Below are 25285 nucleotides of genomic sequence, written 5' to 3' on the forward strand. Positions count from 1 at the left end.
AATCAGGGTCTAAATGCTTCTCAAAAAGGATATGTTTTTAATAGTTACATCTCTCTTTTTTTTTTTTTAATCTTTATTAATTTTCCAAGACTAATACAAAGTGTCATGAAGTATACAAACATTAACAATCAACATAATCACTTAAAATTCATAAATAATATTACAGAAGAAAAATATCCCTCCCCTTTCTTCCAACAATTCAATCAAGAAATAAACCAAAAAGATATCCCCCCACCCACCCACCCCGTCCTGGATATATATAAAAAATAATAAATTAAATAAAAACAATTATGTTGAATTAACAAAGGATGTCAACGGCCCCCATACCAATTTAAATACTTTGCTATTCCCCAACATATCCGCATTCATCTTTTCATATTTGTACCATAAAATTAAACTGGCCCACCAAAATAAAAAGTTGAGGCGGTCACAATTTTTCCAATTGCGGGTAATCATTTGCATCGCTATTCCTGTCATAATAAGGAAAAGCCTGCATTTGTAACGATCCATAGGAGGCTTGATATGCAGCAAAGTTCCACATATAATTGCCTCATATGTCAAAGGGATTGTAGATTCCAGGATGAGGTTAATCTGTCCCCATATTGACTTCCAGAAGCTGAGTATCAAAGGACAATAGAACAACACATGATCCAGTGTCCCTATGTCCAGATTAGATTTAGAACTGTCTAACTCAGGGGTGTCCAACCTGCGGCCCCGTGAAGTATTTTGTGCAGCCCCGGTTGAGGGCGATGCAGTGTTTTCCTCTGCTGCCCCCGGGTGTTTACCATCTTGCCGACTCCCTCCTCTGTCTTGCTGCAGCATTAGCACGTTTGTGCGGCCCCAGAAACATTTTTTTTGGCCAGTGCGGCCCAGGGAAGCCAAAAGGTTGGACACCCCTGGTCTAACTTATGTAACCTAACAGGGGTCCAAAAAGATCTATGTAACAGAAAAAAAAACATGTTTGTCTCATAGATGCCAACGATGTACATTTCATCCTCCAAGTCCAAATTCGTGGCCATCGAGATGCAGAAATATACTGCTTTATCTCAATGCTCCAAATGTCTCTAAGACCATTTTTTGGTTTCTTATTCAAGAATTCAGAAATTAATTTATACCACCGGGTGGCCTGATGCCCCAGCAATCTGTCTGGAAGCATAGGAAGTCACATCTCTTTAAAACTTTGCATGAGATTCCATATTTACTTAGAAATATTCGGTTAGGACCAACCGGTTGGCTTGATGCTGTATCTTGATATATGGAGAGCATCTGATTTGATTTTCAGTTCAGGTCTTCTGCACCTTAAGATAGCAGGACCTCAGTGAAGGAAGCAAGCAAAGCCTTTTCAGAGGAGAGAGTTGTGCCCATTACTGAATTTAGGGCCCCTGATCATTGTTGCAATTACTAGATTAGGAGCAGCGAGAAGGAGAAATCTTTTAGAGCAGGGGTAGGGAACTCCGATCCTCGAGAGCCATATTCCAGTCGGGTTTTCAGGGTTTCCCCAATGATTATGCATTGAAAGCAGTGCATGCAAATAGATCTCATGCATATTCATTGGGGAAATCCTGAAAACCCAACTGGAATATGGCTCTTGAGGACCAGAGTTCTCTACCCCTGTTTTAGAGTGAGGTAGAATCCTTGGCTAGTTATAATTGAGGGTTTGTAGCACAAGGATTCCAACTCTGGTTAAAACTGAGCGGAGGAAGACCAAGGTAAATGTGTAAACTTCCATTCAAGCTGCCCAAATTTGGTTATTGTCATTCTTGAAAGCAACTTCTTTTCTAACGAACATATAGAGAAGAATTCCAGAAGCTGGTACCTCAGTTGAGGCCCCAATGCTGCTCGGGTAGTACCAATTCTATAACGGCATCTTGGCTCCAAGATTCCATTATGAAATACTAGCGTAAGGTGGCATTGGCATCTCCTTCTGTAAGTGTGCCCTCTTATACCTTGTCAATGGCAGGTGTAAATTGACATACCTAGGTACATCGAGTTTTAAGCAATTCATAAATTTTTAAAATAATAATAGTTTATAGTATCCTGTAAACTTCATGTGTAACTGGGAGACACCATCATGGTCCTTCCATGGTCTGCCCACATTTATGTCCCATTGCAATTAAGTGCTATAAGACTTAGATGTTACCTTATAGAATAACACCTAGTGCACTCAGGCACCTTACGGCCATTTTAAGTGGCACTTCATTCTAGGCACCACTTTATAGACTTGCCCTGAAAGTTCTTACTTTCTCTTGCCCAGACAACACAGTGCTTCACTTTCTTAATGCATTAATAGGTTTTAATATCTACAAAAACCTGCTACTGGAACAGAAATAAAAATAAAGCAAACAAGGCTAAAAACTAAAATGAAGCCAATTACCTCTGAAAAGCTTTGTTCATTGTGTACAAGTATACAAAGTACCTAAGTATAAACTTACATCTCAGCACATTCTGATTGCTGAATTCGGTGCCAGTACTAGGTCACAGACAAACAGCCAGACATAATCCACCCATAAGGTGTTCTTGTTTTACTTCGTACAGTAATGTCTAAGAGAAGAAAGGAATTGCTGGGCCATTTAAAAAAAAAAAGAGCTTGAAAAAAAAAAATCGACCAAGTATGACAAAAGGCACAAACCAGGCTGCCAAAGCTGTCATAAATAATTGTATTAGAACAGCACACAATTTAAATGTGTCATTCACATTTGCTGTGGTTTTAAGCCGATCAAAATTTAGCCTCTATCCACATATAAAGATCTTAAATTGGAAGCAACCTCAATCCAGTACCCAAGATGTTTCCTCTCATAGGGACAGATTCAGTAAATAGTGCTCCAAAATTGATGCTGGAAAGAGTTGGCACTCAGCGCTATTCTAGACAGAATGTTCCCAGTTGAGCGCCCTTTATAGAATAGTGCATAGTGACAATTCCTGTGCCCAACTTATGGCACAAGGAATTATGTCTGCTAAAGCCAGGTGTAAATCCTAGCATGCAAGTTAGGCATACATCCCTAGTATTCTATAGCAATGCACTCAGAGTTTGGGAATGCTCCTGACCCGCCCATGCGCCTCCACGGCCATGCTCCCTTTGGGTTGTGCTCTATGGGATTTGGGCACCCGATGTTATAGACTAGTGAGCAGGTAGATGCTATTTAACGTCGATAATTGATTGTTATTGTCCAATTATTGCTTGGTAATGGCTTGTTAACCAGTTAAGTTGCATGCACATCTCAGAATCACGCCCAAATTTGGGTGGCCTTTATAGAATCCGGGAGATACTGGCTTTGGCAAGCTGCAGACAAATCACAGTACAATTAAAAAGGTAAAAAAAAAAAATATATATATATATATATATATATATATATTTGCAAATCTATTAACTCAGCTGTACAAGCCACTGGTGTGAAGGCAGAAGCAGCATTTGCAATGGCAGATAAATGCACAAAGTCCATCTAGCTGCCTCATGTTGTAATACTGAAGAATTAACTTGAACTCTGGCTTCATATTTGCTTCCCTGCAACCAGAGATTCTCTGCACAAACAGCCATAAAAAATGGAGGTAGGAATGCAGACACGGATAAGACAAAATTCAGTGCATCTATGCCCCTAGGCACAAGTACTCAACACTCTCTGAATGTGAAGTCATTTATGAAGTCCTTTACAACATGCAGTCAAAGAGGTTAATTGAAAAAATTCTTAATGTCATTATGAAAGAACTAGATTAACCCAAGTTAATTCACTTTATTGTTCAAAATAAAGAGGAATAAGCATTGAAGTCACTTGCAAATTTAGGGCATGAATTAGGGGTGAGATGTTGTCTTTAAGGACTTTGCCAGTTTAATTAAGATATGGAAAATTACTTATTGTTCTTCACCACTAAAGTGGTAGGAATTAACAGCCAAATGTGATGCCTGTGCCTTTCATATCTATGCCATGTGTTTGTTTGTTTAATACCCGTAAGACTACATCGTTAAACTTCAAGCAATGGTTTCACTAATTCAGCACAGCAGCTCTGTCCAATAGCAGCAAACACCTTTTCTAGTCAATCATAACCGAACAGCTGGATGCTATGTACAATATTATTTTTTAGGTTCATATCTAACTTTGACTAGATACTACAAACAAAATTTTCATCCGAAACAAAATGCCTTCCTATCTGTGTAATACCTAGGTGTAACAGAACAATAATAACAGAACATGATTTGAGTTGATTTGTCCACGTTATCTCTTCTGTTTAGAGTTCTATCGTTTTTATTAATTTGCAGAACTCTAGTGCATTCTTTAATTATTGGTTATTTCAAAAGAGCATAAATTAGATTCTGTTTTTTTCTTAGGAAGTATTACTGAAAAGAGCAGCTGACCTTGTTGAAGCCCTATATGGCATGCCACATAACAACCAGGTAGGTCATCAATATTGATGCAGAACACATGAATAAATAAGCAAATCTCAATCTCCTATTGTACTGTATCTGCACAGCTGGCAAAATATCAACACATCCCTTTTTCATCTGGTGTGTATTCTTGCCAACCATCTTGCAGCCTGTTTAATATGATGGAGTGCATAAAAAAATGCTCCCACTTCCCATTTTCTTCTCACCACTGACTTACCTACCAGAAATGACAATTAAGGAGCGAAGTTATTAATGTGGGCTACTGTTAATATGGGATGTTTTTTGCTTTGTTTTTTTTTTTACCACAAGTCATGCTGTTTTAGCGCAGAGACCTCATCTTAACAGTCCCCGTAAATGTAAGATGCCAAGAACCATAACAAACAAATTTAAAAACAACAAAATAACTTTGAACATAGAGGCTAAAAATTCTTCTGCAGAGTATTTAATATTTATTTGGTGTTACATTTTTGGTAGGGTGTCTCTAACTGGCAAGATATGAACACAGTGGAAAGTACAAAACATACTGCCTCTTTTACAAAGCTGCGTATAGCGGCTGCCCTGCGCTAATGGTCCCGAAGCCCATAGAAATTTAAAGGACTTTGGGCTGTTGCCGTGTGGCAGCCGCTAGCACGGCTTTGTAAAAGAGGCTGATAGTGATTTTAAAGTACATATGTCAAGTGGCCTATTCACTAAAATGGAGTAGGGCAGTGGTTTCTGCACCCCAACTAGGTCAGGGTTTTGGGATATCCACAATGAATATGTAAATCTCTCTCAAGTGCATTCATTGTGGATATCCTGAAAATCTGACTGGCTAGGGTACCACCAGAACCAAGTTTGGGAACCACTCGAGTAGGGGTTTGCAATTACCATGTGGCAATTTGCGAACTACCCTATGGTAACCATTCAGCCTTTGCATTAAGTGTTGGGAGCATTCTCAGCATCTTCCTATATAGCTAAGGCAGATAAAGCATTTTTATTGTATACTAGCTGATGCCCCGGCGTTGCACGGGTATTTAATTATAGCAATAACACTGTAAATGGATTCAAATAAAGATACTTTATAGTGGTGAATGAAATTATTTTTTTACAGCTTAATAAAAAGTACAATAATCAAATTATAATGTGAAATATTTGACAAAATGAATATAATACAACTAACGCAAAACGTGATTATAAACAACAATTTTAGTTTCACCTCCTGGAGCAAGAACATATAAATTATTGGGTGAACCCACCCTTGAGCAAGCAACATAGAGTTGTGGGCCATGAGACCCCCAGAACATATCACCCCAGGTAATGAGGGATCTGCATACCAAGTTTCATCCAAATTGGTCACAGTGAGAATGGCAGCTTTTTACATTTTTTCCATTGACATGAATGGGTGAAATCTGATTTTCTGTTTGTAGCTCCGCCCACGTGTGCAGGTGGGCCGCGAGACCCACAGAACATATCATCCCAGGTAGTGAGGGATCTGCATACCAAGTTTCGTTCAAATCGGTCAAGCCGTTTTTGCGTGATCGCGGCACATACACACATACATACACACATACATACCTCCGATTTTATATATATAGATTAAATACATTTCAAATAACACTTTGCATTCGTAGCTACATCTATTTAAATTATGTTAATTTTTTCCATATGAACATAAGGGTTTGGAGGATTTTTGAAAATTGATGTTAAGTGTGGTTTTCCTTTGCATTTTTTCTTTTCCATATATTTTGGATTTCTTGCTATTGTAGGTGGTTTGGACAGGGGGCTGATGTGCACCTCACTGACTGTTTTAGAGGTCTAGTGAAGGGAAAGAACTCGGCTTCATATCTGGACATGGTACATCTTTCCTGTGGGGTTAAATTTATCAATCTGTTACATTGTCCATTGATTGGTCTTGTCTATTTTGCTTCAGCTTTCTTTTGAACCTCTGAGTTTTACAATGCTTAGCAGTTACCTTTTAATTCAAAGAAGTGTAAAAGGATGCATTTGGAGTATAAAACCCCAAAGATACTGTTTGTGATAGGAAGAGAGAGGCGACGGGGACAGACCAGTAGATAGAAGTTTGGGTGATAATGTTTACAATGCATAAAGGTGATGGCTAAAGCCAGAAGAATGCTAGGCTGTATAGCAAGGGGCACCATGAGCAGAAAAGAAGAGGTCATAATGTCTTTATACTGGACATTGGTAGAGCCATATTTGGAGAACTTTGTTCAGTTTTGGGAGCTGTATCTTGCTAAAGACATTAAAAAGTCTAGAGTCAGTACAGAGGAAAGCAACCAAAATGATAAGAGGTTACCATCAGATACATACAAGAAAAGAATATAGTTCCTACATATGAATACCCTGGAGGAGAGGAGGGATTGAGAGATAAGATGCAAACTTTTAAATCATAGGCAGTGAAATAAGGTGGACCACTGGGGCCATAGTCCTATCAATATTATTCAACACAACATCAGTAACTTGCCCCTGCTTTAAACATTTGATAGAAATAAGGAACAAAACAGCCCTTTTCAAATGAAGAGATGAGCACACGACTTGAAGCAGTAAGGAGACGGTCAAAAGCAACATCAGCAAATTGGGCATTCGGCACTTGTTACTCCACTGACACCATCCCCCGATCGCCCTTCCCCATTCCTTAACCCTCTCCTTCCCTACCTCTTTCCTTGACTCGTCATCCGCCCCCCCCCCTCCCCCACCCCTTACCATCCCGCTCGATATCGTAACAGCCTCGCCCAATTTGTCTGCACTCCCTGTATCCATTATGGAGCTTGTTCTGAAATACTTTTTCATGGGAAGGGTAGTGGATGCCTGGAATGTCCTTCTGAAAGAGATGTAGGAAAAAAAAATGGTGCAGAAATTTAAAAATGAGTAGGATAAAAGAGAGTGCATCCGGGTAAGAGGATGTAAGCCAAGCATAGAGCACTTCAGCTGTGTAATTGCTTTGCACTTTTAAGAAATCATAGGGAAAGCAACCTACACTGCTCAGCAGGTACAAATCCAGCAAAACAGGAATGGAGAAAGTAACTTTTACTGTGCGGCAGGTACAACCTCAATAACCTTCCTGGGCAGGCTAGGTGTCCCATGTAGTTCTTTCTCTGCCATCATATAGAACCAAATTCTACTAACTGTGTCAAAAAAAAAAAAAGAGTGCTAAGTGCTATTCACTAAATGGCAATCTGAGGGTTCCATTTATAGATTAGCACTTAGCGCCAAGGTCCACACCTTCCTTTTAGGCGCAAGGATTCACACCAACTGATCAGGAGTATTCCATAACAGTGTGTGTAAATTCTTGGAACTCCCATGACCTGCTCATATCCTTCCCATCGTCATGCCCCCTTTTCAGATTCATGCATAAGAATTTATGCACACATCTTTATAGAATAGCCCCTACCAAGATGCATGCATAAATTAGTGCCGATAATTGATTTGTAGTACCCAATTATCAGTGCTAATTGTCTCATTAAGCAATTAGATTATGTGTACAATTTGGGCATGTCCTCAAATTTATGTGTGCAATTTTGAGCACTGTATATAAAATTAGGGTTACTGGTTGTGGAGAAGTAGCTTTGGCCTCAGAACCAGGGGAACTGGATTCAGTTCCCATTGTAGTTCCTCGTGACTTTGGGCAAGTCACTTAACCCTCCATTGCCCTAGGTAGAAATATGTATCTGTATATAATATATAAACCATTTTGATTGTAACCACAGAAAAATGAAATATCAAATTCCATCCCCCTTTCCTCTGCCATTTATCTCTTGAGGTATAGTTAACTTGACTGAGGTAAGGCAGCTTGCAATGGTTGCTGCAAGCCGTGTTCTTCCAGTTTTCTAGAAATGGGTGATTTGTATATGATCAATTTGGGCTGAGCTGAAGAAGAGCATCAATGACAAGTCCATAGATCAGTGGTGGCGAAAGCTGAGGACTTGCCTTCGTGCAAAGGGGGCACACTTCAAACATCTGCTGAATTGAAACGTGAATTTTTGACTACATTTTTCTGCAAGATAACGCCATAAACATTTTTGATGTGTTTTTATTCAGTTTGCAATTCATTTCTACAAGGTAGTGTCATGGTGCGGTGGGAAATATTTACATTTTACATCAACTTCATTCAGGACACGACACATTAAATTTCATTAGAATCGGCTGAGTTCTGTGGAAGATACGCCAAAAAACATTTTGGTGTGGTGTTTTTTCAGTTCACAGTGTATACCCTATTACACTAAGGGCTCCTTTTACTAAGCTGCGGTAGCGTTTTTAGCGCGCTCTGCAGATTAGCTTGCGCTAACCCCCCACGCTATTTGGAAAAACTAATGCCAGCTCTATGGAGGCGTTAGCATCTAGTGCGTGCAGCATTATAGCATGCGCTAAGCGTGCGCTAATACCGCTAGCGCACCTTCATAAAAGGAGCCCTAATATTCTGTAAAGGAGAGTAGATGCCTGCTTTCCTTTATAGAATAGGATTTACCACATGTCCTGTTATAGAATTTCCCATATAAAACTAAAATCATAAAAGAAAACATTGTTTAACTATTTATGCTCAAATCCTCTTTCTAGATCCAAATTTTAGAAACAGTAAAAAAAAAAATTACCAGAAACCAAAGAAAACTAGATTATATTATAGCAAGATGTTAGAAGCTATAGCATTGAGAATGAGATCTCATATTTATCATATAGGGTTCAAGATATTTCTCCATCCAGATGAGACATTGCCACAAAAGTTGTCAATTGAGATGGTTCAAAGAATACATACTTAACAGAGCGGTAATACACTATACATTTACATGGATGTCTCAAATAAAAAGTAGCCCCCAGAGATGTAACCCCAGGTTATAAAAAAAGAAATTCATGGCGGCGCTTCTGCGTCTCCCTTGTAAGATCAAGGAACATCTGTATTTTACAACCAAGAAAACTTTTTGTCTATTTTTAAAGTAAAGTCTTAATAACCATGTTTTCTTTTATAGGATGTAGAATTAATTTTATGCTACTACTATTATTGCTTTCTGTACAAGTGGTATGCTTGAACTTTAAAATGAAAATCAATAAAGATTTAATTCACAAAACTAAAATCATTGAAAAAAAGAGCACTAAGCGCTATTCTGTAAACAATACTTCAAGTTGGGCACCATTTAAAGAACAGTGCTTAGCCTCAGGATCCATGCTGAATTTTGGGCATGAGGGTTTATATCAACTGCAACCTGATGTAAATCTTTGTGCATAAATTAGGTGCGGATCTGCCATATTCTATAACAGTGCATGCAAATTCTAGGAATCCCTGACCCATTCATGCCCCTCTTATGGCCAAGCCCCCCCCCCCTCCCCTTTCGATCCATTCTTCAAAATTTACATGTGCATCCTTATAGAATGCAAACTAGAAAGATGCATGGGTAAATTCAAATTATTGACAATAATTCATTATTAATGCCCAATTATTGGAACTAATTGGCTCATTCAATTAAATTGCATGTGCAAATTGGACGCATGACCATTTGTGCTTGCAATTTTGAGTGCCATACATCGAATTTTGGGGATAATGATTTTATGTACTCGTTCATGATTTTGGCAATATAAGGGAATTTTTGTTTGTTTCTAAGTAGCATAGGCATTTGAAATGAAAGAGATTATCCCCCTCTTTTACTGAGGCGCACTAGCCAAATTTTCGCACGCTAAATGCTAACGCTTCCATGGAATATAATGGACGCGTTAGCATTTAGTATGCGCTAAATCTGCTGCTGCGCCATTGTAAAAGGACCCATATGTGCATTGTGGGCTTTTTTATTAGGCTAGATTTTCTATTGTCGTCTTTATTGATTTACACTGGTTATGATGGAAATTAATTGTGCCTTGGCCAACCAAACAGAAAGGAATAACAGTAAATGCCAGCAGTTTATACCACCTCCAAATCAATATAATAATAATAATAATAATATCTTTATTCTTCTATACCGCCACAATCTTGCGACTTCTAGGCGGTTTACAGTCAAGAGAGCTGGACATTCAGCGAATTACAATATGCAGATAGTCAGAGGAAATACAGAGAGCAGAGACTTTAAGAAAGCAAGAATATAGAAATATAATTTGCTGAGCAAGAGTATAAGATATACAGTTTGGTAGGTAATATCTCAATGATTGTTTGAACTGGTAATTATTGTGCAGTATAATTCTTCATAAGAATTTCTATAAAATAGCTGTTAACCCAAACAACTGGATTCACATGGAAATAGTTAATAAGATTTTTATTACTTTGTAGGAAATAATCCTGAAACGAGCAGCTGACATTGCTGAAGCGTTATATAGTGTGCCTCGCAATCACAACCAGATACCTTCTCTTGCCAACACTCCCTCTCACAGTGGCATGATGGGAGTTAACTCATTCAGCAGCCAACTAGCAGTCAATGTTTCAGAGACATCACAAGCTAATGACCAAGGTAAGTGGTCAATTAAGATTTTCTAATATTGGTAAATTATATTTCATTCTTTAATTAATTTGCCCTTTGGTATGTTTAAAACTCCACATAATTACAGGGTTAGATCTTTTTTTAAATAAAATTATGAGTTTACTGAATACCAAGGCATATGATATCAATTGCGTAACATAGGTACTCAACATCTGCACCTCTCCAATTCTCAAGAATCCCAAAGGAACCAGCCAAACCCTTAATTGACAAAGCTGTTCATAGCTTTATTACTTATTAATAACATCAACTAATTTCAATTCAACCTTCTGTTCTCTGAAGTAAAGCCCAAATTCACTAAGCAAACCGATCGTGTTCCGATCGGTTTGTGAGCCCTTAGCGAGCAGATTTCCCTCCGGCCCAATTCACAAACCTGTGCTGTGATCCGCTTCAAATCCGTGCATGCAAATGAGGGGAAACGCATGCAAAGTAGGCAGGGACGCAATTCACTAAACTTTTCTCCTGAAACACCGACTGGCTGGCCAATCAAGCGACTGGTGAAGACCAGTCGCTTGTGTAAAAAACTCCACTCCTCTTTGCCTAAACCTGGTCTCTGCCTGCCCCGACTCTCCTGCTCTCTGCCGCCCTTCCCCGTAGTGCAAACCCATGGTTTTAAAGCATAGGCCCGATTCCCCCCACCAGCCCATAGCACCCCTGACCGGCCCACCCGTGGTCGGGCCGGCCTGACCAACCCCCCTCCCCGTACCTTTAAAAATGTTGGGAGCAGGAGGGATGCCCAGTCCCTCCTGCTCCGTAGGCCCAATCCCCCAACTGGCCCACCCGTGGTCGGGCCGGCAAGACCAACCTTCCTCCCAGTACCTTTAAAAATGTTGGGAGCAAGATGGGTGTCCGGTCCCTCCTGCTCCTTAGGCCTCCCTGTGATTCTTCGTGAGCAGGAGGAAGCGCAAAGTCCACCTGCTCCTGCTGCTCTCCGGGCCGCTACGCAGTACGGGCCTTAGGCCAAGCCCCAGTGCATCATGTGATGCACAGAGAGGGGCCTAAGGCCATGATTGGCTGAGGCACCTCAGGCTCCTCCCTTGGGAGGGGCCTGGGGCACCTCAACCAATCAGGGACTTCCTTATGGGGGAGTATAAGGAAGTCACTGATTGGCCATAATCAAACATTGTCCATCACGCCACACATCATGCCGCACATCAATTTTTAACTAGCGTGACCGGTGGCATACCTCTTTGTAAATCTGGTCACGCTATTTAACAGTTGATGTGCGGAGTGATGGAGAATTTTCGTGACTGAAGCAGCACGGCCCCTGAGGAAACTAAAATGAAATGGTTGAGTAACCATCGGGCTTAAGTTAAGTGCTTCTTCAGATATATGCTTTTTTGAATGCACATCTTTTCATTAATGTATAACAAAGCGATGATGAATATACCACCCCAGCAATGGGTATGAAAGTATTTGTGTAATGCCCAGGGTGTATGAGGTCTGAATAATTTGAATATATTGTAGAAATTTGCTCTCTCTACAGTTGTGGTCACTATCCATTAGGTCATGTGTCTGTGTTAATAATGCTCACATAAGAACATAAGAATTGCCTCTGCTGGGTCAGACCAATGGTCCATCCTGCCCAGCAGTCCGCTCACGCGGCGGCCCTTAGGTCAAAGACCAGTGCTCTAAATGAGTCCAGCCTCACCTGCAAATGTTCCAGTTTAGCAGGAACTTGTCCAACTTTGTCTTGAATCCCTGGTAGCAAATGGCTTAGATGTCCTTGTGCTCCGGTTTAAAAAATAAAATATTGTATTAATGATACCTCTTATATATTTTAAGTTTTCAGTTACTTACCCCCTTTCCCCTTTTATAAAACTATAGTGCTGTTACCTCCACAGCTGGTGCTAAAAACCGTGCTACAGTTTTGTATAAGGGGGGGGGGGGGGGTTAATTATTTAGTAGAATGTGCTGCAACAAGCTTGTTAGTCTCATCCAGCACTACTTTTGACCCACCAAGAATATGAATTTGATTGCCCAAATTAATGAGATTAAATACAGGCTAGTCCTCCATTACGCAGAATATTGATTCTGTGTTTTGTAATTATATCTTTTAAATCTATTTCAGGCTGCAAGCTTGAACTCCTTTTAGCCTACTAGTGGCTTCTATTTTAGTAGACAAGAATTGCACTTTGAAAAAAGGCACCAGACTGTATGTTCTGTATAGAAATATCAATCACAGAAATGAAGACCCCAAAACAGTCTTTTAAAGTTAAATCACTGCAACAAACAAGTTGTTTCCTGTCAGTGATGGCATTTGAAGGTCTAGAAAGGTTGAAAGTTCATCTAGTATGTTGGTACAAACCAGGAATCAAGCTTGTTGATAATTGCTACTAAAGACAAATGTGAAGGAAACTGACACAATTGGATCGAAGAGAGCTTTTGTTGGATGCCTGAACTAGAAGGAGAGACAACACAGTGTGCTCGCAGATGATTTAAGTAGGGTTGGTGTGATAAGGTTATCTTAAACTACAATAGTTGATAGGGCTGTAACAAATACCCTGGAGTAAAGCTGTGTAATCAATAAAAAAAAAAAATGTATGTAACTTACAATGTAGATTCTTAGGGGAAAAAAAAAAAGTAAAAACCTCTATTATCAATGATAATAACATTATCTATTTTCGGGGGGGGTTTTGCTGGGAATTCAAACAGTAGGCTATAGTCGTAACACAAGCAGTGTTTCTCCACGAGGATATGTTCCCAGCAGTACTCCCCAGCAGTCCAATTACAACACAGTCAGCAATAGCATGAATGGATATGGAAATACCGGAATGCCCAATTTAGGAGTACCTGGCTCGCCTGGATTTCTTAATGGCTCCTCGGCTAACTCTCCTTACGGCAGTAAGTGTCTGTTTTTATTCGGAATAGATATTTATATAGGTTCACATTTTTTTTTTACTGTTGCATTATTTTGAGTAATTGTGACATTTGCTACTGGATATAAGGAAGGGTGACTCTGGAGGCTGGACATAAAAAACAAAATGTCATAAATATATCTGTCTGTGCCATGATTTCATCATATACTATTTGGGATGCATAATTAATAAAATAAAATTTAAAAAGTCCAACACAAAAGAGTTTCCCTCTTATCCAGAGAGTGGCCAAGCCAGGGCGTTATTATTATTATTTTTTTTATTTTGGTTTTCTATTTTAAGAGGCAAGGCCTTACTGCTCTCTTTTTTCCATGTTTGCCATGCAGAAACCTCAGTCTGAGTCCTGATTATTTTTATGCTTTATTGCAGTAGTTCCGTCAAGCCCTACCATGGCAGCCTCTTCGGTCACCCTCCCTTCAAACTGTAGCAGTACACACGGCATTTTCTCATTCTCACCTGCCAATGTCATCTCTGCAGTGAAACAAAAGAGCGCCTTTGCTCCTGTTGTCAGGCCCCAAGCTTCTCCTCCACCATCTTGCACCAGTGCAAATGGAAATGGACTTCAAGGTGAGCTGGATATCCTTCATTTTTATGTGTATTGCAGGTTTTTTAAAAAAAAATATGTGCACTTAAGTCATAAAAGTTCCATCAATTTTGTAAAACATACTCTAACATTTGATGAGAATAAAATAATCCCAGTCTTTAGTGTATCGCACAGTAAATGCGCATACATAGCGAGAAAAATAATAATAATTACCAACAGTACCAAAAGAATGTAAGGAAATCCTGGCTTGATTTTAAATGATACATCAGGGAACATATTAGCTGTATTATAAGCAGGATCCCTTTAGGTTTCATGCATTAAACTTAACTAAGGGGCCATTTTACTAAAATCTGATAAAGTGCAGTTTGTGAATTAATTATTTGGGCATTCTTAGCTTGCTTCCATACAGTTAAGCATAAGAAAGATTTTTAGTGTGCATTAACGATGCAATTCTATAAATTAGTCACTAGCATTTACACATTATATTTGTAAATGCTTAGAATATCAGTACATATGTGTGTATTTGTGCACTTTCCTGTATATATGCTACCTAAGAGCTATTCTGAATATATACTGTTACATAAGTTAAGTGGGTTAGCAATGGGAGTGTACACAGGAGCAGAGCATGGGTGGGGCATGGTTAGGGCTTCCATTTATATGTGCAACTTAAAGAATACTGAAATAAGAGCGTTTGGTTTTGGCTAAAATTGAATCTGCAACCCAAATTTGCTGCTCAGTTTCAGCCTGCAGAAAGCCCATCCCTCCAGGCCAGCCTGTCCCCTGACAGAAAGTCCATCTCTTCCCCCCAGACTTCCCACCCTCCCAACCACAAGCTCTGCCTTTCCCCCACCGAGATCTATTTTCGAAGCCCTGGTGATCTAGTGGCCTCTGTGGGGCAGCGACCATCCCCAGTCTGGAGGTGGGAGGGTGGCACAGAATGGTCACTGGAAGGATGATGGAGTATCGGTTTCAGCTGAAAATACACTTGCATTTTTGGCTGAAACCGAAGCATGGCTGAATCTGGATTTTGGACTTGTTTCAGCACCAAAATTGAAATTTGGTTGGCCTCTACTGTAATTTATAGATATCTGTCTCACCTAGCTGCTAGCACTTGCTTCAGCTTTGGTTGGCATAAATGCTCACATCTAAATGTTAATCGTGTTTATACCTGATTATGGACCTATTATATGAAGCTATGTTAAGATATTTTTATCACGAACTGCTGTGGTAAAAGCTCCGACGCTCGATAAAAAAAAATCCTAATGCAGCTTCATAAAAGGGGGCCTACATTAGTAGTCTATAAAGGAAAATAGGAATCTACTTTTCTTTAAAGAATAGGCTCCTGACCATCTAATTGTAGGAAGCCCCTGTGTAATGGAGGCAATAGGATCATCTGTAAGCATAAGTTGTATATCAAATATAAATAAAAATAAATCTGTGCTAACTGCAACAGTGAAAGTGCACAGCAAAGTACCGCTAGCCTCAATGTGCAGTCCACGTCCATGCTCTGCTCTGTAACAGGCTATGTAGATTGTACTGAATTAGCATGCATTATCATGCCATTGTGGTAGTGTTTAATGCGCATGTGCACCGACAGCGCAACCTAATTCTTGCGCATTAATTACTGCTTAGTAAACTTTAGTAAAAGGACCCCTAAGTTTATGACCTTTGCATATTTGACATGTACTTTACATGCTTTTTCCATTTCATTTAATCATTCTTTGCACTCATTTATGTTAAGGACTTTGCTGGCCAAAATGTGCTAATATTCAAAAGATAAGATCAGAAATGTCTAGTTTAATTCAGAATTTTTCAAATAACACTATTGAATACTCATTCAATTTTCAATCTTGGACCAAAACGTGAAACAAAAATGAGAACAGTATATCTCTTTTCTTTTGGCCTATTAGTCTCCTTTTTGCTGAAGTTGAGCTTTCAGCTCCAATAGAACTGGCCTCTCCCAAAGCTACAGCCCCACTTTCACACCTAGCTAAAGTTTCCCTAATTTTTAACCCATTGGGAGTCACAGCCATGCAATGGCTGGGCTCGCTTCCCTAATAAGCAGTATATTCTGCTTCCATACCATCTCTAGCTAGCTAGCCTTAGTCCAGGGGTGTCCAATGTCGGTCCTCGAGGGCCGCAGTCCAGTCGGATTTTCAGGATTTCCCCAATGAATATACATGAGGTCTATTTGCATGCACTGCTTTCATTGTATGCTAATAGATCTCATGCATATTCATTGGGGAAATCCTGAAAACCCGACTGGATTGCGGCCCTCGAGGACCGACATTGGACACCCCTGCCTTAGTCAGACTGAAGAGCAGAAACGAAGCTTCTGAGCTGAACCCAGATCTTCCACATTATAGAACGCATCGCTGCTGCTGAGCCACTGAACTGGATCCAATGCTTGTTTTTGAATTCTTTAGACTCTAGAAATAATTTTTTTTTCTAACTGGACCAGACTTAATATACTAACATTACTCTTAATAATTTTGCGTGGAGAAGGATGAAAACCTGTGCACTGATCATAGGGCTCCTTTTACTTAGGTGCGCTAGCGGTTTTAGCGCGCGCTTAGCGCATGCTACAATACCGCACGCGCTAAACACTAATGCCTCCTTAGAACTTGCGTTAGTATTTTTTGTTTAGCGCATGGTTAGCACACGCTAATTTTTAGCGTGTGCTAAAAACACTAGCGCACCTTAGTAAAAGGAGCCCAGTTTTTTTTTCATTATTTTATACAACAAAAATCACAATTTGACAAAATGTACCAATCTATACTATCCATGTTTAATTTCCCAAAAACTGGTATGAATGTTAAATCTGCACCTCAGGGAACTAAGGTTTGAAAGAAGGTATATGAAGTTTTCGACTGAGAAGCAAGATTGAGTCAAGCACATAAGTGGGTGATATTATCCAGCAGCAAAGGACCTTATCTGTCAGAGCTCTGAACTTGTGGCTCTCCCTGAATACAGCAGTCTCTTTAGCTCAGTTGTCCTTCTTCTGCTTTAATAGATGGACATCAGTCAACATTTTCCCTCAATTTAAAGTATTTGTTGTATTCCAGCATTGCTCCATACCCTTTTCTTTTCAAAAATAAATATCTCATTTGTTTTATTCATTTTTAAAAAATGTCTCAAAATTTAGAGGTCCTTTTACTAAGGCGTGTTAACCGATTTAGCGCGCCATAGTAAAAGGACCCCTTAGGCCCCCCAATTCCACCCTAGCCCCGCCCCAGCCCTGCCCCCAATTTCTTCCATTCATTTTTCATGTACACACAATATCTTATTAATTCATAATGGTAGCCATAAAATCTAAAAAAACCCACAAAGCACATTGTATGCTGAGAAAATGTTAATTACATTTATATTTGGGGAGTTTTCAAAGAGGTCAAGACAGATGACTTTAAAATATGCAATGTCACCTCAGTAACAACTATAGAAAAATAGACAAATATAGTGTAAAATATAGACAGCAGATATAAATTCTCAAAACTGACATTTTGACCACTAAATTGAAAATAAAATCATTTTTCCTACCTTTCTGTTGTCTGGTGAGTCTCTGGTTGCACTTCCTTCTGACTGTACATCCATTTTTTCTGTCTTTCTTTCTTTCGGATTTTCTTTCTCGCTCCCTGCCCCTTTTTTCTTTTTTTCTGTCTTTCTTTCTCACTCCTTGTCCCTTTGTTTCTTTCTGTCTTTCTTTCACTCTCCCTACCCCCTTTTTTTCTGTCTCTTTCTCTCTCCCTGCCCCCCTTTCTTTCTGTCTGTCTTTCTTTCTCTCTCCATGACCCTCCCCCCTTTCTTTCTTTCTTTCAAACCACAAATATCTCCCCTGTTGCATCTTTGAAGAACGTTAAGCCCAGAGCAGGGCTGCCGCTGGCATTCAGGGCACCTCCCGCAGCTGGTTGACGTCGAGCATAGCCTGCAGGGAGCAGTGCCACTGGTCCACTGACTCCACATGCTGCCAGAGGGGGATGCACTTGAGAATGGTGAGAGCCTCCACTGCTGAAACCCGGGCCACTCACATCCAACATGCAGATGGGGGGAGGGGGGCCCTCTTCACGCCGCTGCCTAAGCTGGTTTCTCCTCACACTGTGGCCTATGATCCCAGGACGAACACTAGGCCAGGGCCATAGGGAGGGAAGAAGGAAGGGAGCGGGCGGTTCTGTCAGGGGGAGGGACTGTGACTGAGGCGAGCACGTGAGCCGAGGTCCCTGGGGCGCTCAGCGCTCCCTGCGCATTCTCTCTCGGCCCTCACAGCCAGCCACTCACACCAGCAGGGAGAAATCCCAGGCTCCTTTTGGGCACCTATGCATGTTGTCCCCAAGCACAGCTTTGGGACGCTGAAATGTCTTGATTTCAGAAAGAGAACAACTAAACTCTAGTTGATCTCTTTCTGAAAACAGGACATTTCGGTGTCCCATAGCTGTGCTTGGGGACAACGGGACAGGGTACCTAAAAATGGGATGGTCCCATTCTAAACGGGACATATGGTCACATTAGACATCATTCTCTTTTCCTCCCTTCCCCACCCCCCAGCCTTGCAGCAGCCTTTCTTTCCCTCTCTTCCCCCATCCCATACAGCAGACACTCTGTCCCTCCCTTCCAGCACATATAGCAGACCCTCTCTCCCACCCACCCCAGTTCACATACCTTTTCTTCAGGTCATCAGCAGCGGTTCCTACACACTGCTAGCGACTGAGCAAGAAGGGACGGAGAGAAGGAAGAAAGGCCTATCTAGGCCCACCTGTGGCTATGCCCCTACTATGGATTGACATTCATCCTGTGGATGTTGTGATCTCTGCATTCCTACTTCCCAAGAGGATCACAAAATGACTCTGAACAGAGAAAGTTGTCCTCTAGGTCTACCAGGCTTGTAGCATAGCCACCAACAGAATTCCTATCAAACCCTGAAGAAAAGATGACTTCTTCCATTCATTCCTTGTACTTAGAGAACCATAAGAACATCAGTACAGTTGCACTTCAGGCCAAGAAGCAGCACTTAGATTCTTCCATGGACCTTCAGTCCCAGCATAGTGCACTGCTGACATCCAAAGAACCCCCAGATAATGTGAAAGAACTGTTAAGCACCACTTCTACCATACTTGCATAGCCCTCTAGGCAACAGACTACCTTTTCTTTTTACTGATGAGTCCTCATCATCTGTTTCTATGCCTCTTCCAGAACAGCTGCTCTTATTCCTGCAAATATATAGACTACTGTGAAAATCAGCCTCATTTCAGGAGCATTCACAGGAACCTTTCCCCTTGAAAGGAGTTACCCCTGTGCAAAGAGAGGATATGCCTTTTCAAGACCCTAAAATATTTTTGCTATCTACATGTGATTCTGAGCAGAAGACAGAACACATTAGGTACTGCCTTTCTCTCGAAACTGCATTGTTTATCAGATCATTTTGGTACTTTCCCTTTTTCATTTGATGATGCTGAAAAGGATTCTATGGAAAGTCTATCTACCCTGTCTTCTCTACCAGCCAGGAGCAAATTTTCAAAAGCAAGATGCTGAACTCAAACAGACGTTTTCGGTCACTTCCAGTAAAATATATTGAGGCATCTAAAACAATTGTTGCAGTTCCTATCCATGGCTTATTTCAAAACCAGCAATTCCATATGTGACAGAATCCAATCAGTATTCAGCCAGTCTCTGAAAAGTTAGATGTGAAGTACAAAGTCAAGAAAGCTCCAGATTTCCACAAGGACTAAGTTTTTTGTGCTTTTGTCATGGTTAGGCAGCCATGAGAATGGTAAAAATAAAAAAAAAGTGCAGGAATTTTTCAGTATTTTACCTGGAGGAGTCCAGAAATGGTAGATCACTTTCAGCCTGTATAGCAGTGCATCAACTCTGTATGGTCCAGTACATGCATAGTGCCAGAATGTTCAAGTTTTTTCACTGAGTCTCTATTCACAGTCTCAAATAAAGCTGCCACACTCATAGAGGCAGATGAATGTAGTATATTCCTTATATGTACTGTCTGTAACACCTGTGAGAGCTACTCCAGGATTTCCACTTCCACAGATTCTATAAAGGCTGCCCATAATTGTGCACAGATCCTAGATTGGTTCCCAAAATAAATAGTTCATGGTCGTCAGTGATTTAATTTTTTAAACTGACCAGTACTTAATTGGCACTAATTATTTATTTTGTTATTATATTCTTATGAATTTTTTAAAACTGGGTTCCTTATAATTATATCCTATACTTTCTGTATTGTTTTCCTCCAAGGCACTTACCCCCTCTTTTACTAAGGTGCGCTAACCGATTAGCACGCACTCATCGAATTAACGCATGCTAAACGTTAATGTGTCCATAGACTGACATGCATGCGTTAGTGTTTAGCGTGCGCTAATCGGTTAGCGCACCTTAATAAAAAAGGACCTTAGTTTAGATTGTGAGCTCAATTGGGACAGAGAGGGGAGTTTTAATGTGCCTATTATTTAAAATTTGTTAACCGTCTTGATCTAACAAAATTGTTAAGAAATGCGGTATATCAAATAAACTAATTACTTACTTATGATTTGGGCACTGATCTGGCTATGCGTTGTTCTGTAACAATAGGCAAAAATGGGTGGATGAGAGGCATTCACTAAAGGCACACACAGGGCGCCTTTTACAAAGGTGCGTTAGGGCCTTAACACGCGGAATAGCATGCACTAAATTGCCCCGCGTGTTAGCCGCTACCACCTCCTTTTAAGCAAGCGGTAATTTTTCGGCTAGCACACACTATAGCACGCGCTAATCCGGTGCGTGCGCTAAAAACGCTAGCGTACCTTTGCAAAAGGAGCCCACAGTGTTACAAAATAGCAGGGATCTGCACCCAATTTGCATACCAAGATTTACACCTGGGTTCAGCTGGCATAAGTCCTCACATCCAAAGTTGAAACGCTGAATTTGTCACTCAGGTCTGTTCAATAAGGGCTGCTCATTTTTGGCACCATTTATAGAATCTGTTCTCTAGACTGCTTGAGGATATACATTCTAATTTGGCAGATGTTCTCTGCACAGGAGACTCCTTTTTTGGAGACAAGATAAAGAAACTTTTGATATTAAAAAGGATTATTACTCCACCATGCAGCACCACTCAGCTGTTCCATCCTCCTCTTCTGGATCAATGGGCAGACATCCATCTTCAACCAATAAAATAAGGGTTTCTGCCAGTGTAAAAATTTCTACTATCAGAAACAACCACCACAAAATGATCGTCCCATTGTTCAAAGACCTTGTCCAAAGAGAGAACTCAGCCTAATCAATTCACAAGTGCCCCAGCAAAGTAGCGGCCTTCTTTTTGACTACCCTTTTTCTTAACAGTTATAACCCTTCCAGAATAATTACTCTACCCTTCCTGAGCATAATCTAAAAGGGAGGAGAATTTTTTTTCATTCAACGAATAGTTCCGGAACTCATTGCAGACGGATGTGCTAACAATGATTTGCATATCTGGGTTTAAATAAAGATTTGGACAAATTCCTGGAGGAAAGGACCATAGTCTGCTATGAATTTCTTCATGCAGTTTCATTTTTTTTTTTTTTTAAACCTTCTTCCAACCCTCCCTGAATTCTTACCAAAGGTGGCATCACCTTTCCACACTCATAAGGAAATAGCTCTGCTTATCCTTTTTCCAAAACCACATAAAAACTTATTTGAGGTGGCCCTTCAGACTCTGGACTAAGCATACTGTTGGATACTGACTTAAAAGAACTGAAATAATCAAGAAATCTATACGGTTTTCCATCTCATTTGACTCCATTGGACTGGTGAACTTGTCACAGAAGTGAGTCTAGCAAACAGGTTGGCTTCCTGAATTCAGTTCTATTAGCAGATACCCCTCTCAGCTCCAGTGTGAAATCTCATTAGATCAGAGCTACTGTAGCCAATGCAGCTCTGCAAAAGTCTGCATGCCTTGTTAACATCTGCAGAGTAGCGATATGGTTCACACTTAATACCGTTACTTCACATTGCTGCCTGGGCCATGCTTCAGTAATGGACAAGAAGTGGACAGTATCTTTGGTCAAGTTGTTTTGGCCAATCTGTTCTTCTAAGCTATCAAATCTTGTATTATGTCTGCAAGCTGCTCTTAAGATTGCAAAAGATACAAGCGGTTTCAGCTTGGGGGTCACCCACCTTTGAACCTGACTCAATTCTGCTTGTTGTAAAAAAAAAAAAAAAAAAGCAATACTGTCACCTGTGACAGCAACATTGATCTGGCACACAATCCTACCACTTTCCAGATTGTTATTTAATTCTTTTTTTTTAATCTTTATTCATTTTTAAACCTTCAACAAGTAATTTAAATATACATTCATATATACTTTAATAACACTTATTAATCATACATATATTGTTCAATTCTTTAAGTTTAGGGAGTTAATATATAAGCTGAGGAGAACACTGCTTGAGGGAAGGACTGTGTATGCTCAGAACTCGGAACTGACTATGGGATAGCAGTTCCATTCCATGCAATCAGATGATGTCACCCGCTTGTGTGCCTGATCAATCCTGCCATATATGGCAAGTTTATGTGTGCATTGCCAACAGCTTGGCGGCAACATTGTTTTCCATAACATTTTATGCCTGAATCAACATTGTCAAGCTGACCTTAGGATCTGTGATTCCTATGTTATTCTTCAAAGCAAATTTTCTTCTAGGAAGATGTTTTCATGCATTAAATCATAGTATGGACTCATCTCTGAAGTTATTAAAATTGTCAGATGTTTCTAAATAAGCAACATTCATTCTCAATGTGTTATGCCAGTGCAAGAGCACTGTCCCCCTCTTTCACTAAGGTGCTCTAGCCGTTTTAGCTCACGCTAAAACGGCTAGCACACCTTAGTAAAAAGACCCTAGTGATTGTTATGGTGCTATCAGCAGTTTTGTATGAAATCTTTGTATTCACTTTTTGACACTTTCACCCCCAAATCTGATTTTTTATGAAATATGGCAATTGTGGTCTGAATTCAACATCTCGTCAGCCTGCCAAATTTCAGAAAACTCAGTTCAGTAGTTTTTGAGGTAGATAAGTGTGAAAAAATGACAATTTGTTTACTTTTGAAAATTTTCAGACCTTTTTTGCTCTCCTCTAGCTCAAAAATGGCTTGGAATTTTAAAACCAAATTTACACTTCGTTAGAGATTAACACAAAGCAGGTACCTTTGATTTTTTTTAATTTCTAAGTTTTGAGTTTTGAGAAATTTGAGTTTTAAGATCTATTTATGCACATATGCAGAAAAAAAATAATATGAAACACAATTGGAAAAGTGTACTACAAGGAGTATGTCCAATTTTCAAAAGCATTCTTTGCAATAAGGCCTAAATTCTCTAAGGGGGGCCATTGGCAGCAGCTGCGTTAAAAGCAGATACTGATCACATGTCAATCGCATGACGGTGCTATTTAGAGAATCGCAGCTCCAGCAAAGGTAGGTGTCAGAAATGTAAGCCAGGGTTTTCAAGGTCTACATTTTTGGCATCTATCTTTGCCATGAATCGTGCCTACATAGGCGCTTTATAGTGCCTAATGCCACTTCCAACATTACCCACGCCTACAGTGACATTAGGAGCCATAAAGCACCTACAGAGACGCAATTCCAATGCTGGGTTTTAAGTGCTGGTAGGTGCCTTGAAAATCTGTGAAAAATGTCATTTAAACAGCATTTTTCACTTAGCTTGGACGCCTACCGGTGCCATTTAGAGAATCCAGGCCTGTGTATATTTCCAAATTGTGTTTGTGTGTTCATGTGATACATGGAGAAGCTCTGTTTGTGTATATGAGACCTCATTTTTGTGTGTATTTTTAAAAGATTGGGAGAAAGAGGTCTGTTTTATGTACATCTTTGTGTGTGAAAGAAATCTGTATGTTTGTGCGTATAAAAATGAGGCTGTGTTTGAATTTTTGAGTGTGTGAATATTTTGGTGACAGAGATGTGTTAGAGTGTATATGCGTAGGTGTGTGTTTAAGTATATGTATGTGATTTTCTACATGACAACAAAATGAGAGTTTTACAGAAAGGAGCTGTGCTAGTGTCTTACAAGGGGGGTCAAGTTACATCTGGAATTTTAACAGCATTTTAAAAGCGTATACTTAAATGGGCTCAGATTATTGCAATGCTGTGAAACTTATACACAGAATTTTGAAAGTTTTACATGTAAGTTCATAAAAGGACACAGAAACTGCATTAAAATGAGTTTGAATTTAGCTCATGCCTTTTTCAGTAGCAGCTCAAGGCTAGTTATATCCAGGTACAATAGGTATTTTCCTGTCCATTCTCCAGCACTAAAAACGTGGGGGTGGGGGGCATTTTTGATAGAACATCTAAGTCTGACTGTGAACATTTTGAGAAAAACATCCAAAAATTGGGTAGAGAAAATATCCTCTTTTAAACCAACAAGACATCTTTCTTAAAAAAAAAATAAAAATGGCCCAGCTAGACAATTTGTCCAGCTAGATGTCTAATTTTTTTGCCATTATCGAAAAAAATAAAAAAAAAATAAAAAAATGCCCAAATTAAAAATGTGCAAAACAAGCATTTTTAATGGACTGGCCACACAGACATGCCAGCAGAGCATGGGGCAGGACACTGCTGTGAACATCTCACCATAACCTCTGTACATTATATGGTGAGTCCTCCAAAACTCCCCCGAAACCTTCTGTACGTACCTGTCTACCACCACAATAGCTCTTATGCCTGCAGATGTCACATATATGGCAGTATAATGGGTTTTTGGTGGGCTCACACTTTCCACCACAAGTGCAATAGTTAGGGTGGTATATGGGCCTGGGTCTTCTCTGCAGTCCACTGTACTGACTACCAGGCTACTCCAGAGACCTGCTTGTAGCTCTACTAGGACTGACCATAGTATATATAGCTGTCATAGAGACAGATATGAACTGTTTCATGCAGATATTTGGGGGGTGGGAGGAGGGGTCAGTGACCACTGGGGATGTACATGTGGGGGGCCATATTTTCATCCCTCCAGTGGTCATCTGGTCAGTTTGAGTACCATTTTGGGTCTTATTCATTTTAAAAAC

At 40.0% G+C, this 25285-nt stretch overlaps 1 protein-coding gene across 8 annotated transcripts in view; it reads left to right on the top strand.

The window, feature by feature from the left end:
* Positions 1-25285, top strand: part of EBF3 (EBF transcription factor 3) — a 443966-nt gene that overhangs the window by 405121 nt on the left and 13560 nt on the right. For 3 of the 8 annotated variants that reach the window (XM_033943611.1, XM_033943615.1, XM_033943619.1), the window contains 5 exons: positions 4322-4387; positions 10623-10800; positions 13483-13671; positions 14073-14270; positions 23343-23405. In XM_033943611.1, the coding sequence (XP_033799502.1) occupies positions 4322-4387; positions 10623-10800; positions 13483-13671; positions 14073-14270; positions 23343-23395 (684 nt within the window). In that variant the 3' untranslated portion in view covers positions 23396-23405. The remainder of the gene's footprint in view (positions 1-4321; positions 4388-10622; positions 10801-13482; positions 13672-14072; positions 14271-23342; positions 23406-25285) is intronic. The other 5 variants (XM_033943616.1, XM_033943618.1, XM_033943614.1 and 2 more) reach the window with 3 other exon arrangements.

Source organism: Geotrypetes seraphini, chromosome 4 (genome assembly GCF_902459505.1).
Source record: "Geotrypetes seraphini chromosome 4, aGeoSer1.1, whole genome shotgun sequence".
NCBI lineage: Eukaryota > Metazoa > Chordata > Amphibia > Gymnophiona > Dermophiidae > Geotrypetes > Geotrypetes seraphini.